This window comes from Uloborus diversus, chromosome 5, assembly GCF_026930045.1.
Source record: "Uloborus diversus isolate 005 chromosome 5, Udiv.v.3.1, whole genome shotgun sequence".
Taxonomy (NCBI): Eukaryota; Metazoa; Arthropoda; class Arachnida; order Araneae; family Uloboridae; genus Uloborus; species Uloborus diversus.
Genome location: NC_072735.1, coordinates 109,791,293 through 109,811,772, shown reverse-complemented (window position 1 = coordinate 109,811,772; position 20,480 = coordinate 109,791,293). Strand labels below are relative to the sequence as shown.

The following is a 20,480-nucleotide window of genomic DNA, read 5'->3' as shown; positions in this document are numbered from 1 at the left end:
TCGGGGGGGGGGGGGGGTTGAATGCTCCAAAAAGCTAGTCTTACTGTTCTTTTTTTATTCCATATTGTCGCATATTTAGTTGACTTCGTTGAGAAATTAACCAAAACTCTAAATGTCTGTCTTTAATAAGAACGATTGTTATAGCTTATAAACTATTCATCTTTTTTGACCCGATTCATGGTGTACTTTTTGTAGTAAACAATTTGTAGTGAATTATGTCGTTACACAAAAGTTAGTCGAAATGCTTTATAGAGTTTTAAAGTACTAGGTTTTTAAATTAAAAAAAAAAAAAAAAAAGGACAAATGCCCCTTTAACTTAAAACACCTTTTATTTTTCTTGGGATGAACACATTTTGTTAAATTGTTATTTCAATTTTTCATAAGAATATAATTTGAATTGATTTAATACCTTCTTGAATAAATCCATTAAGGAACCAAGAAATGGTAATGGCTTGACAAAAGGAATGTTCCTCTTCTTCCAGTAATTATGATTCCGTGTGGCATACCTGAAATTTCAAGTACACATACCAGTTTTGTGAATGCAATTAAAAAATACAACGACAAAAATTTTCATTAATCGTTTCATTTGATTTTAATAAAATAGGAACAGAGGTGCCCACAGGGGGTGGGGGGTTATGGCGCAAGCTGCGCCATCAAAATTTCGGGGGGGGGGGGGAGGGAGCATTTTTTAGTTTATTTATTCAAATTTATTTATTCATTTATTTTTAATTTAAATTATTTGTTTTATTTTATTGATATTTTATTTCATTTATTTATTTAGTTTGTAAGTGTGTATGTGTTATTAGAGTAGCACCCCAGCTAAAAAAAATCTGCAGAAAATCTTTTAAAAAAATCTGCAGAAAATTTAAGCATATTTGGAACATGCTTTCTGAAGAAAATCTGCAGATTTTATCTGTAGATTTTTTGCAGAAAGCGTGTTCCAAATATGCTCAAATTTTCTGCAGATTTTTTCTGCGGATTTTTTTCTGCAGATTTTGTGATGAAAGCATGTTTAAAATATACTTAAATATTCTGCAGAAAATCTGTAGATAAACTGCAAAAAATGTACCCAGCAAATTAAAAATAGTAGATAACAATTAATAACAAATGAAATTAATGCAATAAAAATCCGAAAACATTTTTAATTTTAAGTTTCGACATTTCTTTAATAAAAATGAGTAAATTCACTGCAGAGTGGTGTTTCATGTTCGTTTAACAAAACATATAATTAAAACTTGAACTACGCATCCAAAATGAAATTTTAAATTTTATTGAATTGAAGCTTATGCAAATAGAAATAATTAAACCAAATTTGTCACAAAAATACATCGCTATGATTGTAAAATTAGTATAAAGTTTCAAGACGAAATAATAAATAGAACAATTTGTAAAAATTAAAAATTTCGAAAAATTCCTCCAAATCGACCACGTGGTGGAAAGTAATTAAGTTAATTAGGCTGGTTATTATTGAGACATCGTAACACATTTTTTTTTATTAATAAATATTGCCAACGTAAATGTTCACTTAAAATTTTAAGTCAATCGGTGAAAAAGAAAAAATTTCAAAAATTAAAAACCTCCGATTAGGCATAACATTTCAAACTAATAACCCTAATATACTATACACTTATTAAATAAAAGTTAAATTAATCAAATAATAATTGGTGAATCTTAAAGTGTCTTACCTTTTTGTGAACCGAGGCATGAATCCAATACGTTTTCATGGGTTTCCAATGATGGAACTTAAAATTTCCCTAATTATTTGTTTCCGTGACGGAGCAAAAAAACATTACGCGTCACCTGGTCGAGGGGTAATCTACTCTCGTAGCATTGTGCTTGTGGCACCCGAATATTGCGGGACGCACCGAGGCCTCCGTGGACGGTAAGAGGCTTGGCGTTCGGTGCGTTTGTACTCGAACGGCGCGCCGTTCGAGAACATTATTTCAAGTCATATTTGTTCTTATTTAATTTCAATTTCCTGATTTTTCTCCAAGTGAGACAAATTTGACTCTGTTCTAATCCGTATCCTTCTTGAAAATGACATTTTTGAACGCCCTTTCAAACCATGTAATAACTTGCGTTATTCATCGTTTTGTTTTCAAAAAAAAAATGATGTATTGTAATTTCACTTTTATTTGATTTGAATCATGCACTTATATTAAAATTGATTTTCATGTCATATTATTTATATAATACAATAAACAGACATTTTTTATTTGTTAAATGTTTCAAACGTGTTGAAATGCTTTTAAATTTCAATTTAAGTTATCAAAATATAAATCAAAGTTCTTTCGGGGAAAAGTTTAAGTAATTTATTACTGATTTTAATAAGAGAAACAAAGAAATGTGCTTAATTTTTTAAAAACTGAAAAAAAAAATATAAAAAAATTTAAAGAGTGAAAAACTTTTATACTGTAATAAAACTTTAAGAAATAATTTGAATTGAAATACAGATTTCTTTTTGGTGACCATAAAATATCTACAAACGTGCGAACTATTTAGAGAAAACTGTAAGAGAATTTTTTGTGTAGATTTTCTGTAGATCTAATTGAAGAAAATTTGCAGATTTTTTTTACCTTTAAAAATCTGCAGAATATTAAAAGAAGACTAAAAAGAAAACTTTTTTGTGTGGATCTTCTGCAGATTATTTTGAAAACAAAAAGCAGATTTTGCTTGTCGTCTAAAAATCTGCAGAAAACTTGAAAAATACTTCAAAAAAATTTTTTTTCTGCAGATTTTCTAAAGATTATTTTTAACTGGGACACAACTTTTCTAATAAAATAATAATTATTATTATTATAAATAAATAAATATTTAAAAAATAAATGAAATAAAAAGAGAGCTAAAAAGGAAAAAGTGTTCAGAAAAATGGGGAAGGCGGAGTTTGCGCCATTGAACTTGGGAGGGGGGGGGGATGGGCACCCCTAAATAGGAATAATCTTTATTCTTTTCATCTCTTAATGCCTTTCATTGCAGCTTTAAAGAATAAACGAATATAACTATATCAAACCTCAAACTGTGTATAATAATAATAATAATAATTATTGTTATTATTATTACTATTATCAGAGTTCGGAAAATCACAGGCTACTAAAAGACATAACTTGGCAAGAGGTTCTTTTAGAAAAATGTCTTTCCAAAGCTTTGTTACACAGAATTTTCCTATAACCCCACAACAATTACACTGATCAACGGTGGTTTTGTTGCCCTTGATATAAGATTAACCTTGGATCTATTTTTGCTCCCAATTTAGGGTACTATTAATGATTTTTGAGATTTGCTCTAATTTCTGCTTACATCATGATTTTCAACACAAACAAAAATTGGAAGTTATGAGAAAAAAAAAACAGTTATATTTATGTATGATCTCAATTTTTCATTTAAAATTAGTATACGTTGAAGTAAATCGAAAGAAAAATGTCGGAAATCCATGTTATTTTTACTAATAATAAAACTCAAAGTTTTTCTGGCTATCTGGATATCTGTCTAGATCTCTGTGACGCGCATAGCGCCTAAACCGTTCTGCCGATTTTCATGAAATTTGGTGCAAAATTAGTTTGTAGCTTCGAAGCAATTTTTCAAAAATTCGATCTTGTTCTTTTTCTATTCCAATTTTAAGAACATTTTACCATAAAATGGAACCGTAACATGGGCGAACCATTTAATATAGCAAATTGGCGAGAAATTCATCATCCATTATTAGTAAATATACAGGCGAACCAAATGACCTTTTAATTTTCTACTACGGGCAAAGCCGTGCGGGTACCGCTAGTACTTCAGTAAAACGCCTTTTGTAAGATTTTCTTCTATGCTTTTTTAGGGGACAAAGTCTATTTTTAAAGACCAGCAGTAATCTTCCATGATGGGACAATCCCATCTACCCTGATATCTTTCCTCCATTACTTTTAGATACCGGTGTAAGCACTCTCGCTATTCCTCACTATAATTTCATAAATTATCCGGAAATCTCCCCAGGTGATCCTGAAGAAAGTGTAACTTAATACTCATATTTACTCCTAAAACTTCTTGTGACCTCTATTTGCAATGGATTCTATCTCATGTGAATTTGAGATGTAACGATATTGCGGATGGACTGGCGAAAGAGGGCTCTACTATGACTCAGAATAGTGGGGATCCTCTGACGTACCTTGAACTATACTCCAGATGTAAAACTACTATAAACAGCTCTTGAAGATGTCCTCCTGAGCATCCATGGTATATTTGAGAGAGTCCTGGTGCTTCCCTTGGATTTGAGGGTGACAAGAGAGATCAAACTGCTTTGACTCGCCTTAGCACAGGTCATCTAAAAACCCTTAGATTTTCCCATGGTTATAGGACTTTCCCAATTTGCACCAAATGTCATACTGAAGAGACCACTGCACAACATCTGATTTTTTGTGTTGGTTTGGTACGCGAGGACCTACTGAAGAGACCTGCTTCTGTCTTGAAGTTGATTTAGGCGAACAACCTCATGGATCTGATCTGATTCAGAACAGAGAGATAAGTAAGAAAAAGAAGAAGACTCCTAAAACCTTGAACTTTGTCAAGATATTTCGTACCATTTCCTTATATTTTGGTGCTTTATTGTTGCCTAGAAAATTTTCTACTACCAATACAAAAGCTTTCCAAGCTTCACTTTCCAGACTAGTTATAACTTTTATAAAATTTGCGTCCATCAACTGCCGAATCTGATTATCATCAAATATTTTCCGCCTTTCAGCTTTTCTGTGCTGAGCTTAGGAAATCTTCTACAAATATATTTGAAACAATCTAATTATTTGTTCAACGCTTTGATAAATTTAAGGATTCTCTCAAAGAACACACATCTTGTTCCGAATGAAGTTGCTTTGCTACTATCTCATAGAATAGACAAATGAAGCAAGGGAATTTTGTGTATCCACTTTGTTGACCAAGTAAAGACACATTGTCAAATAACGTAGATCTCGATATTTCAGTTCTTAATTGAATCATATAGAAGGAAAATATATATTCTCAAATAGTACATAATTATACTAAAAATAAATGTATTTCATTTTCTTTTCAAACCTGCCGGATAGCAAGATATAAGTTCAAATTAAAAACAAATAAATAAAATAAACAAAAACAGTAATAAAATAATAAATACTAATAAAAAAAGCAATCTTCTCTATTTTAATCGTGCGTATTTAAATCTTGACATAAATATCCTTTTATATGACAATTTACCTCACATGTGGCGCTGTAATGCCGGCAGTCTGTTAGTAAACATTACCACGTGTGCAAGCTACGTGTGAGATGAAACTGGAAAGTCATGTTTTTTTCTTCTCATTTGAAAGAATATATTTTCAGAGTATAATGAACTTAATTGCGCTCAAATAAAATTGTGCTTACGAGCTCACATGAACTCGAACTTACTCTAAAAGAAACATAATTAATGACACCTAAACCCCTTTAATAATCGACTTAAAAATATTTAATACAGTTTACATTTTTTTCCGGTCGTTTTGTAGTCGCTAATGTGAATGAATATTAAACATTTTTATTTCATATCAAATAACTTTACATAGTTGAAAAAAAATTAAGAATTTAAATAATAGTTTTTCAAATATGAATTAAGGATGAAGAAACAAATGTTATTTCGGAAAAAGGAAAAAATGCAGACGTAGTCGATATTAATCCACGATCGTTAATTTACATTTTTCCAGTGATGGGGGGGGGGAGGGGGAGTGGCAAATGAAGTGCAATAAAAGTATAATATTTCGAAAAACAACAAAAAGTACGCCAAATTATATGCAAATGTATGCATGTTTATCAATCATAAAAATCATCCCAACAACTTTGTTTCTGAGTTTTCAGTTTGTTTTCCTTCATTTTTTTTTATTCATTGAAATTTATTTCGTTAATGTTGTATAGATTTAAAAGGTAACATTAAAATGGTTGAAGTATTGATACAAATTTTGAACAAGCCTTTACAGTTACAAGCGTCTTAATTGCACACAAAATATCCTTTATTTATTAAATTATAATTCTCTTCTTCGGAAGTGGCTAAAATGTTTGAAAAAATAAATGATGAAAAGATCAAGAAAAAAAATTGGATGCAATGTAAACAAATGAGAGGGAAACAATCGCGGTTTGCAATGTGAAAATGAAAATGACAATAGTCGTTTCTTATTGTGTTTCCAAGGTTACAGTGAAATTGGTCACGTGACTTCCGAACTCCGAGGACCAGGCGAATCTCACCTCTACACAAACAGTTCCGACTATCAGGAGGAAATATATTTACGAATAATGAATTTTCGGAGGAAAAGTACTATATTTACCACCAAACGAGCAAGAGTGTAGCTGTTCCAATAAAAAATAGCGTAGAGAACGATCCGACGATCGCTGTCAAAGCTTCCATGATTTCTCCTTCGTAAAACAGCACTGTAAACAAGGAACTGTAAAATGAGAAAGGGGGAAAAAGTGCGACTTTTCGCTTCAAGGATAACATGAAACAGGCGCGCCTTAATTATTCACTCTAAAATGGTCACCAGATGGCTCTCAGCTCTTTAGTTTCCATTATTGATAATGTAGCGCCATGTTTGGTCCAAATTTCCCAATCACCCCTTTTGCTTCTTGGTCTTGCTTTTTAGCTAGTGAAAACATTAAAAGCATGGCAGGTATGCACAGAAAAATGTACAAAAGAACGTCCTCTTTGGATTAAAAATGTATATCAAAGTATATATATATATATATATATATATATATATATATATATATATATATATATATATATATATATATATATATATATATGAGGAGCAAACATTCAAACCATGTTTTCTCCTTCGGATACAGTTTTTCAGGAAACACAAAAAACTAATATATTTAAAAAAAACTCGTATTAGACCCCAATTATCATTTTTTTAGTTGTATTACTGATTATTAGTAAGACTTGTAGGCGTATATTACCTAATAAACTTAAAATGAATTAGAAAAATGCATTTGAAATTTGGAGAAATCATGTTTTGACCGAACTCAAAGGAGGAAACGTGTTTTGAATGTTTTCAATGTGGATAAAACACTTTTTGAATGAAAAAGATAGTAACTTAAATTGCTACGATTACATTTTTTAATGGAATAAAACTAATTAATGACATAATAAAACTGATTGTTATAAAATAAAGCTAGAAATTTATATGTGAAAAAAAATTGTCCTGCATAATCCTCATCCAAACAATCGCACACTACTTCCTCCGTTTCATCATTGCGTGCAGGTAAATTATAAATAATGTCTTTGTACCAATTAAAATCAGGTTGATTTTGCCACTCTTCGCCATACATTAAGTTTAAAAGTTTGTCTACGTCTCTTTTCTTTTCAACTGATATTCCATGGCTAAGAGGAAGAGATTGTAAGACAACACTTTTCACAATGTGCATCTATTATTTCTTCCATCCCTAAATTAATAATAAAAATTTAGGTAAAAGCACACCGCTCTAAAATAAACAAACAAACCAACATAGCACCAAGCCAACAATAACATAACCTCTGAAACACTAGACACATTGGGAAATAGCTGGGTCACGGGAACAGCTCTGATTGGTTGACTGGAGGAATCACTGTTTGACTGGAAACTGGCTCTGGAGGAAACACTTTTTGAATGAAACCTGAATTTTATAAATAGGTTTATAATGGGAAAAAATATGTTTTGGTTGAAAACAATAGCATATTTTTGTACCATTTAATGTTGAGTTCAAAGAAAAATCACTAACTCATTTTTTTTCATTTTTGGAGAAAACACTGTTTGAATGTTTGCTCTTCATATATATATATATATATATATATATATATATATATATATATATATATATATATATATATATATATATATATATATATATATATATATAATTGTCGAAATAATGTATTTAATGTGAGCTACGACTGCAACCAAGAGTTTCCAATATTCCCCGAAAACTGACGTGAAGTTTTCTTTTATGTTTGAACTTTAGTAACTTAGTAACTTTTTTTCTTTCCCTTTTTTCCACTGAAATTTCAACATTTCCATACAATTTAAATTGAATATGTGTTCTAAGTATTCTACCATGAATGTGGAAGTCATTCCATTTCAGGAGGTTATGATGCATTGATTGAAGAAAAATGAAATTATGCCTTTTTTAACGTAATTTGTTGGTTTTTTCCAATAAAATGTATCGAATACAAACCCTTTGACCCCTTCTCTTGAAAATATTGAAATGACGGGTCTGGTTAAAAAATAATGAATATTACGCCTAACAGAATCATTTGACTTTGAATGTGCTATAGTAAATTTCTTTGATATAGATTGTTCATTGCCGGTTCATCTCAAATGTTATTAATTTGTTTCTTTTGTTATTCATGGTTTTTTTAACTATAAGGAGGACAAATATTGGTGTTTTCTGTGAAATCTAAACAAAGAGCTGAAACGTAGCTTTCGTACCGATAGTTCTCCAATTAAGAATTGAAAAAACTGTTCAATAAAACATCACAAAATGTAAGCAAAAGGTTATATAAAATATTAAGTTCTTGCTTTTGACAAGTTTAACATGATATGTTGGTGTTGTCTTGTCCATGATGTGTAAAGAAAAGCACGAGATTACTCTGTCGAAGACAGCTTCGGCGACCTCCACAGCCTTTTCCGAAAAAATTATATCTTTTGGGTCATCCTGGCTGATCTTGAGAAGCCTGGCCTAAATTGCTGGGTAGCCAAGGATATGCCGGGGGAACAGTTGAAAGTCAGGGCAGTGAATTGAGTAACTTCTTACTCCGTCACTTGATATTTTCACGTCCTTTACATGTTTTGTTCGAAGCCTGGTTGTTATCGATGCTATTGTGTGATTGCAGTTTAGTGCTGGAATAGAAGATTTAGAGCTATTTGATAAGTCTACAGCTGGCCACAGCATTGGCATCAATTAAAGAGAGGTTCTAGTCTATTTGTGGAAAATGGGTTGCCAGAGCCTCGAGAGGTTGGACCTGTTGGTTCACGGACGATATTTTATATCCCTCCTTCCACCCATTGGAAACCAATGGAGGCATTTTGCAATTTTAATATGATAGGACCCACATAAATCTTAAGTACGTACATCAAGAGCTTTTTTTTTTTTTTTTTTTAATATTTTTCTCCTTTTTCGTACATTGTTTGCTTCACACATCATTCAAAAATGTATTGGAAGTTTTATTTGAAAGATTTCTTTTATATGACTTATATTATCCCTTTACAGACCCACCTAAACATACTGAGTGAAATTCAAAGTAAGAGATGCTATATATTCATATCGTATTTGAACAAAAAAATTGTGTCAGAAAAAAATAAAAATTTTATTGAATCATTAAATACAAATCTTTAATTATAATAACTTACACACTTTCAAAAACGTCCAAAGAAACATAGGTTTGCATGCATGTGATTTTACTCTGCTGTAATTAATTTATTTCCACAGTATATTTAGGAGATTTTTTTTTTAAAAAAAGACATGCTTATTTTAACTGACCCAATACATCAAAAACATTTCAACTGAATATATTCACCCTTATATGTGTATATATATATATATATATATATATATATATATATATATATATATATATATATATATATATATATATATTAGAGACGTACCGAGTACTCGGTAACTACTCGGTACTCGGCCAATTTGCCGAGTTCTCGGTACTCGGCCGAATTCTGATCAGATACTCGGCCAATACCGAGTAGTTGCAAAAAATTGAATATTGTCCATGGCAGATACTAAAATTTATAAAAAAAGAGCAAGCATTATGTTCTGCAATCATTTACAATTAAAATTTATAAGTCAAATTTAAATTTTGAGAATAATGAAGTTGGTAATGCTTCAATGGAATAAATCTTTATTTTAATGTCCCCAAAGTTAATAAAACTTATTTATTAAAAATTATGCAAAAAAGGTTAGTATAGAAAATATGGAATTTTTATATTAAAAATGGATTTTTGCTACAAACCTAAATTAGTTATAAAAAATATAAAAATACCTTTGCTTAAAAAATAAAAGGAAATAAAACAACGTTAAAAGCACAGTGCAGGAACACTGCAGACACGTGTTTTGGCGTTACAGGGAATTCCTTTTTCAATGCACAAAATGGGAGCTCGTGGATTTAAAGGCATCCGACAAAAGTCGGGGTTTTTTTGTCGAATGTCTTTACATTCTTTAGCTCACATGTTATGCACTGAAAAATACATTCCTTGTAAGGGGGGGGGGGGCAGAAACACATGTCTGCAGTGTTCCTGCACATTTGTTGTATTAAAATTATTTATTGTTTGGCGGACTAAAACTATGATTGGTATAAATTTGTTTTAATTCCAACTTGAATAATCATACCTTTTATTTATTTATTTTAATTAAAAAAATAATTTTTGTGTAAATTTTTTGACACAAACAAAATTGTTTATATAATGCTTAGTTGAATTTTAGCAGGAATTTAGTTTTAAAAACTATTATATGGACAAAGCGGCCTATATTACTATTTCAATAAGTTCAAAATTCATCACATGTGTGTCGATGGTTCTTTTTAAAACATAATTGGAACTTGGTAACTCGGCCGAGTAGTGAAAGGCCGAGTACTCGGTAACTCGGTACTCGGCCGAGTAGTGAAAGACCGAGTACTCGGTACTCGGCTACTCGACCAAAGTGCTATTCGGTACGTCTCTAATATATATATATATATATATATATAATACGACAAAAGCTTTTGACTGATGTCTTTCCATCCATAAGCTCATTTCTTCTGCATTGAAAATGGTGTTCCTTGTAACTCCTAAACACGTGCCTGCAGTAATCTGCACTATGAGCTTTTTAACATTGTTATTTCTTATTTTACTTTTTAGTAGAAAGGTATTTATTTAACTTTGTGAACAATTTATTTCTGGAAATTGAATTGTTTTTTTGCTCATTCAAGCGGGAGTGAAAGAAAGCCATTTCGTTTGAATCTTCTTCTACTAAGCTCAAAATTAAAACAGTTTTCTGCTGTCTTCTTTAGCATAAATCAGCTTTATTACAGGTTTGGGGAACCATTGCAATAATTTTTTGGGGATCCCGTGGTCGCCACATGGAGGAGTCTAGAATAGAGTAGGTGCCTGGCGGAAAAGGGGCCCAGCATTAGAAAAGTGAGATAAAACTTAAGTAAATTTTTTTTTAAAAGTAAAACTCACACATCTTCTCCTTCTCAAAACCAGAGTTGCAGTAACTGTTCGTTTTTGGAGCCCCTTTGTTGCCAATTCTGATTGTCTTCCAGAAATTAACATTTTTCTTTTTGTGATTTACTTTTGGCAGTGAGTATATTTGTACGGAGCACGTGTGCAGCCAGAATTTTTTTCCTGTGTAAATGCAAACGATGTAGGGATTGATATTTTGTGCAGTATGTTTCAAATAAGCGAACTTATTATTTTAAATGATGTGCCGAAAAAAATAAATTTGGTAAAAATCATGTCGTGCGTTGAATTTCAAATATTATTACTATTTGTTTTACTTTAAGGAAAAAAATCGAACATAGTTATCGATCTAATAACTTCTAAAATGACATTTTGCTTTAAGAAAAACAGGAACCAGTCGGTAAACAATAATTTGTAAAAACATGTTAACTGTGAAAACTGATTGTTCTAACGGAAACTTTTGTTTCAAAAAAATCAAAGAAGCACGAACAGCTTCGGTATTTAAACAATAATTAATAAATATTTGGAAAGAATCTTCGCTTCAACTGTGTAGGAAATATTTTTTTGTTGAAATGTCACTTAGAAACCCTTTGTGTGATAAGCCCATCTCATTCAATAAAAGGCACACCGAAAAGCTGACATATATGAAGGGCTTTTGAGAGTTACACTTGAGGCTGAAGTTCGATTCCAACTATAACGCCGGCTTCAAGGAACTGTGTCTTACCTATTATTGAAAATATTAGCACTCTTATTTTATAAAAGTGCTGAAATTTTAGGCCGTATTATCAAAACAGATAAATGAGATATTATGCCTTAAATTTTTATTTCCTTTTCTTTTAAATTATTTATTTTCGTTTTTGCATTTGAAGCAATTTTTTACTGATGGTGTTGTTTCCGTAGTTTTCTGAAAGAACATGCTTAAAAATAGGATTTAACCAATTTTTAAGTAATTTGACAAAGTTTAGTATTTAAAAAAAATATTTGAATCGGTGTGCAGATTGAAATTCATTTTTTGCGCTTCTGCACATGACATCACAAGTGATGAAATGCCATTCACTGATGCCATTAGCACAGAGCGCAAATTGTCATAACATGGCAATGTTATGCGAGCAAAGCGTGAATATTTAGTGCGGCAATGGAGTAGCGTGCCAAAGTACATCACTTGGGACGTTATAAAGACCACGCATTATTTCCAAAACTGGACAGTTATAAAAAATAAATAAAAAATAACTGTTGGGAAAATAAAAAATTTTGCTGGCTCCATGTTACTGTTTTTGTTTATTCTATCGATTTCAATGACTAAAAGTAGTACTTTTGACTGAAGGAAACAACCCCATTCAAGTGAGTTGAAGGAAGGCGTTACAATATGTGCATTTTATTTATAGATTCAAAGGAATTTCGCAGGCAATTTTGTAGAATATTTCCGCTGATTCAAAAATCTCTTTCATAAAGAGGAAACACCGCAAAAAAATCACACTCCCATTCCTCAACCTTCAAATCTCCCTTAAGTTCAAAAGTTCACAAAATTTCAGTTAGATTAGTCTGATTTTAAGCTGAGCTTATAGTACATAAAAAAAAAGTTTCTTTGCAATTTCTCAACTTTTATGATATAAAGCGGCTTTTATATGCCTCCCTTCGCACTCCAGAAACGCTATACAATCGGACCTCGTTACAACGAACTCGAAGGAACCATTAAAATCAATTCGTCAAAACCGTAGTTCGTCTTATTTGAATAATAACCAATAAACAATAGGGCGGAGTGTGCAATTGTTATTAATTTCAGCAGTAATTCGCTTCAAGCGCGTTCGAATTAACAAATGTTCAACTGTACAACATGAAATTTATTTCAGATTTAAGCCATATCAGAAGTTTGTGCATTCGTTGCTTATTAAACGTTTTGCTTATAAGGCTAGAATAGGTATAAAAAGTTCGGTAATCTCTTCCGGAACACAAAAACCTTTTCGTAGATGTAACGTCAAAACTGAAACTGCTCTTAATCGAGATACTTGTAGCTTCTCAGGCAGTTCGTTGCCTCACTTACAAATCCATATCCGTTTTTAGGTCTATAAATACACGTAAAACGGTGTTGAATGTTTGAATACTAGTTTTTAAATGAGCGCAACTCCAATCTTCGCCATATCTCACTAATGCTAAATATGAGAGCAGGTTCTTGTTTTCGTAAGATTTCTTCCATATCAACCAAATTAACTGTTCTATTCAAAAGTAACGGAGTCAACAAAACAATACAACCATTTGCATTCGAGCAATTAGACCAAAAACTTTATAAATCATTAAAACAATATTGGTACAACTTAAAACTATAAAAAATTATTAATTTTATTTCTTCTTTATTAATATGCAAATTTTCATTCTTTAACATAGAGAACGTATTGACGAGCTGCTCGCAAACGATTTCGTTTAAATATAGGTCTTTGAGTTATTAATCACTTAAATATTTCGTGTTTTGGTCATATTGTGCTCACAAAAATGCACACTTTTGTCGAATAATTTTGTGATCAAATCAATTACGTATGCGAAAATCTGAAGTCAAAAATATTTCTAGTATTGTTTCTTGTTTGAGTTAAATTTTAATTGAGGGATGTCCATAAATGTTGTAACACTTTTTTTGAACATGTTGGACCCCCTTTCTCCACAAAGTGTCACACTTCACCTAACTTCCTCCTATCGTCACATGTCACGCTGTTTTTCATAAACATATTCTCATATAAAAAATTATGATGTCACACTTTCTGTAACTCCCCACCTCCCCTTGTCACAAACTCACAATTTCACGAACCTCTCTCCCCTCAAAGCGTGACCTCACCTAGATAAGAGGTCACGGGTAAAGCCTTGAATCCTTCTCATAGGAATCAAGGGCTTTTATTATTCCCTGCACAGTTAAAGTAAAGATTGTTTCCAACAGTTTATTAATTATTGGTTAAATCCAGAGGCGGTTCGTGTTTCCTTGATTTTTGTGAAGCTATAGTTTTCCGTTCGAGAGATCAGTTTTCATAGTTAACATGTTTTTACAAATTATTGTTTACCGTCTGGTTCCTGATTTTATAAAGCAAACTTTCATAGGAGAAGGATTCAAGGCTTTAGTCACGGGAGGCCACTGTGACCTCCCAAAATTTTCTTCTATTCGGCAAATTTTGTCTGAAGATTCAGTAAAACGATCATCATTTGGCAAAATTTGGAGTTCTATTCGAGAAATTGAGAGTTTCTGTCCTTATGAACTTAAATAAGCAAGGAACCGTGGATTTTAGTCTTTTGATTTTTTTAAAAATTAGATTTTCGACGATTTTCCCACTCAAAAAAAAAAAAAAAAAAACCCGAAAGGTTTTTATTTTTTGAGTTGGTCTTGAAAAGGAAACATATCTGATATGCTCGGGAAAATTAAAATATGACTGGAGTACCGTAAGTATTAAAGTACCGTAGTCGCTTATCGAGATTGGTGAAACTTATTGAGGTTGGAGATTTGCTTGATATTTTCACTAAACGTTTAATGTCATTTAGCTGCTTTTTAAAACGTAGGGGAAACCCTGGCAACGTGAATACCTTAAGCTTTCCTTTATTATTGTCGTTTAGATATAACTTTGGAAATTGGAACAAATGTTTATAATCAGTCTTCATTTAATGAACTAACGTAATGCAACAACAGTTGTCCTTAATATGAATTACACCATTAGATATAAGGCCAAATTTCAACAATGGCATGAATCTCCACTTTGCCCAACACCCCGGGTAAAGTGGATTCGGTACTGGGGCAAAGCGAACAACAACATTATTTGTCATGAAATTAAATATTAAAAATAAAATAACCATCGAAAATTAAAGGAACATATCCAGAAAACATTTTTTTTTGCTACAATGCTAATTATTATATTTATTACAAACAAAGAAATTCAACTTTAAAACAAAATAAACGCCAAAAGTTAAGAGAACATATTAAAAAAATATTTGCTACAATGCTAATTATTGTAGTTATTACAAACAAAGAAATTGAACTTTAGAATAAAATAAACGTCAAAAATTAAAGAAACATATTAAAAAACTTTTGCTGCAATGCTAATTATTGTAGTTATTACAAACAAAGAAATTGAACTTAAAAATAAAATAAACATCGAAAATTACAGGCTCATATTAAAAAGCATTTTTCTACAATACTAATTATTGCAGTATTTATTATAACAAACAAAGAAATTAAACTAAAAAAAAGTCAACATCCAAAGTTTAGGAGCATATTAAAAAAACATTTTTCTGCTACAATACTAATTATTGCAGTTATCACAAACAAAATCATTACCATTTTCGAATGCTGAACACTCTTTAGGACACCATTGAGTAAAAATACGACATTGTATCCAGTTTTCCTCTGGCTGATCATCTTCTTCAATGAACATTTCATCACAGAAAATGCCCCTTACATCATCATATTTCTTTACTTCCTTCTTCTTATCATTCTCTTATGCAGTCCTATGTTTTGTAACAGAGATTTTTGATTTAGTCTTTTTGGTAGTGATCTTTTTAACAGTCTTTTGAGAAGCATTAGTCGAAACGTCATCTAGTTACTTCATGACAGTTTTTTTTTTTGTTTGTTTTTTAATTTTTTTTTCTGATTGTCCTTTACTGGAGTGCTTTTCAGGAGTCTAGATATCTGTAGCTTTTGTTTGCGTGTTGTTATTGGTTAAACAGGCTGAGGAATAGGTTTTTAAACTGAAAGACTGTAGTAGTTCTTAGAACATCCAGGTTTGGATGAAGCGGTGGGAAAATGATTGTCTTGGATTTATTCTGTTGTTTCAGATCCTAAGGGAGTATAAGGATGGTCTTCAATGATAGCAGGGTCATTCCATATAAAATCAACAAATGGGCCGTGCCGCACCATTTTTGATTTTGATGAAATTTGGTTGGTAATGTGTACCAACATCATGTACTCCAAAACAGCTTGTTTTATTTCTTGAAAAAAAATTTTCTCTGAGATATAGCCCTTTGTTTGTTCCACGGATGCGTAAAATTTGCCTTTTTTGACCTTTCTTCTGGGAGCTGTAGTGGATTTATTTATATTAGACAAAAGATCAAACACGGCTTATTGTAAAGCTAAAAGAATGCACTTTTGTTTGTACATAATTAAAAACTATTTAAGTTAAACCTAACTAGAAAAATTTCAAGGTCAAAACGTGGTTAAAAAACTGCTGTTTTGGTTATATTAGGAATGAAAATAACAACAAAGGACTTTCAGTAACAGGCTAATTTTTTTTTCTGTTGCACTTAGGTATACATACTAGAAGCAGAAGAAAAATTAAGCGACTACTGATAGTCCTTCATTATGAAAAAATTGCTTAAACTTGAGAAAAAATGAAAAATGTACTTTTTCACCCTTAAAAAAAGCCCGGTAGGTAAGGGGATAAAAATCTCAAAATGCTATAGCAAGAAGCCGTCACATAGCCCTTTAAAACAAAGCAAAAACTGTCTTGTTATTCCAAGGCGTAGAGGAGATGTAAGCGTTTCAAAACTGAAACATTTAGGGGTTTTCTTTTTGCACAAGTTGGAATATTATGAGCATTAAATGAATCTCTTTGTGAAATTTGTTTATTTAAAAAAGAAAAAAAAATTGCCCTCAGCTAGCAGACGACATTTTCCTATAAACTGCTACAGTAAAAAACTATAGAATTAGACACAAAACATAATTGAAATAAATCAAATAACCACTTGATAAAATTTTACATCGCTAAGTTTTTACATTGTCCTTTAAAACAAAACAGAAACTATCCTTTTATTTCTTGGTGAAAAGCAGATATAAGCTTTTAAAATAATACAAAACGAACGTCTGCATGCTATTTGATACAATGATAAAAAAAAAAAAAAACGTGCTAGTTACCAAATGAAACACATTTGAGGTAAATTTAACTGAAATATAGTGAAATAAAATTCTGTACAATAAATGACGTTCAGGTTTAAGTAAATATTCTTACACAATATAATTTTACACAAAAATTGCTTTTAGTTTTTACTTCGTGTTTACATTTTTGTGTCTAGCGTTTTACTGGATTTTTTTGTTGATAGTAACAGCCTTGAATTCTTCTAACAGATATGGCAAACGGACATGAAGAATCCCGAGGCTGACAGGAACAAAACTGCAAAGTTCTTGTTTGTGGGAAAGGAATTGCAAGTTCGAACCTTGCCTGCAATTGATGTTTAGTGTCTTCAATATTTTGCTTTGGACAAAATACAAATTCAATATTTTTGATATTTTTTGAGCAGTACTCAAACATATCAAGCGGATTTTTAATTTGGTTTTCTAATATTCTTTGAAGACTAGCTTTTCTTCACAATCCTTTTAACAGTCCCACCAATACCGTCACATGGTCCCTTTCCATGGCATGTGGCGAAAAAATGCCGCTCAGCTTTCATTCCAAAATCCTGCTGGTTGTAACACAAGTTTATGAAATTTTTCTTGTTCTTGTGCTGGGCAGCTGACCCATCAGAAAAATAAATTATTCTCTTCAGATCCGGAAAGTATGCCTTTAAATTTTTCAATTACTAATTTCTGGAAAGCGTGAAAAGCTGCAGTACTATGTTCTTATGAGTCACTAATTACGCAAAAGCAACGGTTTTTCAACTCTTCATTTTCTTTTAAGTATAACATAAAGGGATGAACTGTTGTTTGGTTGCTTGACCAATGATATGCTTGTACTTCATCTTGTATAATGAAAGAAAAATTTTCAGAAAAGTCCCCCATTAATATATGCATTCTTTCTCTTGCAGATCTTTCTTCTTTAAGTTCATGAATTCTGTTTGTTTGTTTTTTTTTTTTTTTTTTGCTATGAAATGATGAACTTCAAGTTTCTCTAACATTTCATGTAACTTCTTCAAATATTCTGCAAAAGGAAGAAGACTGGTTGACATTTCGCAGCAGTCGGTAGATACCCATTATAAAAAATTTATCTCTGTTTCAGCCTTTTCAAAATCTTTCTATCCTTCTTCAAGTATTTCCCGCAGCTTATCAGTTCTTGCACATTCACTACACTTTGCAAGAATACAAGAATCTGTATCAGTGTTGCAGACCATAAAAGTGAGGATATACTTGTAGTCCATGTCTGATTTCAAGGCCGAGAGCATTAGTTTTATGTTCTGGTGGATGATGCATACCATACAGAATGAGTTCCAAATGCTCCGGCAAGAATACAGGATTTAGGTCTCAGATCTGCAAATTTTGAAAACCCTATCTTTATAAGGGGATATTTTTCTTTGAAAGCTCTATCAAGTTCTTTAAGGTTGCATAAAATTAACCTTTTTTGGACATTAACTTTTTCTCCGTCAGGTTTTCTGACTGATATGCAGTCTCTTTGTCCGGCCAGAATTCTACTGTTCTCCTCATTTTTGTAAAATTGATGTACAGTTTTGATTGAGTCTTCATCAAGCTTATTCCTGGCTTTATTCTTTCGAATTTCTGGCAGAATACCGTCTTTTTGTACTAAATATTTGGATTGTCGAGCAAGGTACTGACTGACGTTAAATTCCCTCTGGATTTTATCAATGCTCCAACTACTGGGAACTAAACTTAAAATATTTACTTTTTCTTGTGTAGAAAATGCAACTTTCATTTTTTCTTTTAGCTTGTGAATTAGTTGTTCATACTCATTAGCCAAATTACAATGCAAGTTTTGTGAGAAATTCTCATTGTCCGCAGAAATGCTCAAATCAAAGGCTTTACTTCGTTTTTCAGCTGCAGATTTAGCTCTTTTACTAACTTTCTTCTTTAAAATTGAATCCCTTTCTTCAACTGAACGTTTCTGTGCATTTACTGGAGAAATGTTAAGGGCTATGCAAGCTTTGTTTACTTCTTTGACGAGAGCAGGTTTCTGTTCAAAAGTGCCTAAGCACTCATTTTCAATGTCACTATCTGTGTCTCGTTTAGAGGTTCTAATTTTGTCCAAACATCTTGAACATAACGCTTTTCCTGGAATTAATTTCAGATTAGAATTGCACATTGAAAGTTCAATTGATATTTGTCTTAGGGATTTCTAATAGGTTTTGAGTGAATATTGTAGGGGTCGGAGCAAGATTTTCCATAAAAGTATCTGTTCAAAAACTTTTCCCTATGAAAAGTACAAACATTCTCTATATCACCGCACTGATTGAAAATAATTTTATATCTTCATCTGCGAATTCAAGTACTGAATGTAATTCTGAATGTTTAGGGTAATGTAATTTATGACATATCTCTTTTGTAAAGATTCCAATAGAACAAGAGTCCTCTATCATACAACTTAACCTTTGTAACAAAGGTTTCGTTCTAAGAGCGCTGCATTGTCAAATCAAATAAAAGACTTGAGAGAAAAAGCAGAAGCTGGGTTGTTTATGAGAAACTTACATTATCTGGAAATTTAATTCTATGTCGTTTGGAAAACTAATTCGTTATTTGCATTGCCACATTGCTAATTATCGTTGACTAAAATCCAAAATTTAAAAAAAAATGTTTACACTTTACAATAAAACCATTCGTGCTATAAATACCAAATAGAACATAATTTTAAGTGGTTATTAGATTTAATTTAAATCGGTTTTGTGACTAATTATATCGAAAAATTAACAAATTTCACAAATCAGATTCATTTAATACTCATTATATTCCAACTTGTGCAAAAAAAAAAAAAAAACCTAAATGTTTCAGTTTTGAAACGCTTATATCTCCTCTACGCCTTGGAATAACAAGACAGTTTTTGTTTTGTTTTAAAGGGCAATGTGACGGCTTCTTGCTATAGCATTTTGAGATTTTTATCCCCTTACCTACCGGGCTTTTTTGGAGGGTGAAAAAGTACATTTTTCATTTTTTCTCAAGTTTAAGCAATTTTTTCATAATGAAGGACTATCAGTAGTAGCTTAATTTTTCTTCTGCTTCTAGTATGTATACCTAAGTGCAACAGAAAAAAAAATTAGCCTGTTACTGAAAGTCCTTCGTTGTTACTTTCATGCCCAAAATAACCAAAACAGCAGTTTTTTAACCACGTTTTGACCTTGAAATTTTTCTAGTTGGGTTTAACTTAAATAGTTTTTCGCTATGCATAAACAAAAGTTCATTCTTTTAGCTTTACAATAAGCTGTATTTGATCTTTCGACTAATATAAATAAATTCACCACAGCTCCCAGAAGAAAGGTCAAAAAAAGCAAATTTTACGCATCCGCGGAGCAAAGAAAGGGCTATATCTCAGGAAAAAAAATTTTTCAAGAAATAAAACAAACTGTTTTGGAGTACATGATGTTAGTACATATTACCAACCAAAGTTCATCAAAATCTGA

General features: G+C 31.5%; 1 protein-coding gene across 1 annotated transcript in view; it reads right to left on the bottom strand.

Moving 5' to 3' along the window:
• LOC129223442 (cytochrome P450 3A8-like) overlaps positions 1-6,424 on the bottom strand; it is a 63,566-nt gene extending 57,142 nt beyond the window's left edge. Inside the window, exons 1-2 of the mRNA XM_054858056.1 lie at positions 6,300-6,424; positions 410-506 (exon numbers count right to left, since the gene is read on the bottom strand). Of these exons, the coding sequence (XP_054714031.1) occupies positions 410-506; positions 6,300-6,379 (177 nt within the window). The 5' untranslated portion in view covers positions 6,380-6,424. The remainder of the gene's footprint in view (positions 1-409; positions 507-6,299) is intronic.
• Positions 6,425-20,480: the final 14,056 nt, after the last annotated feature.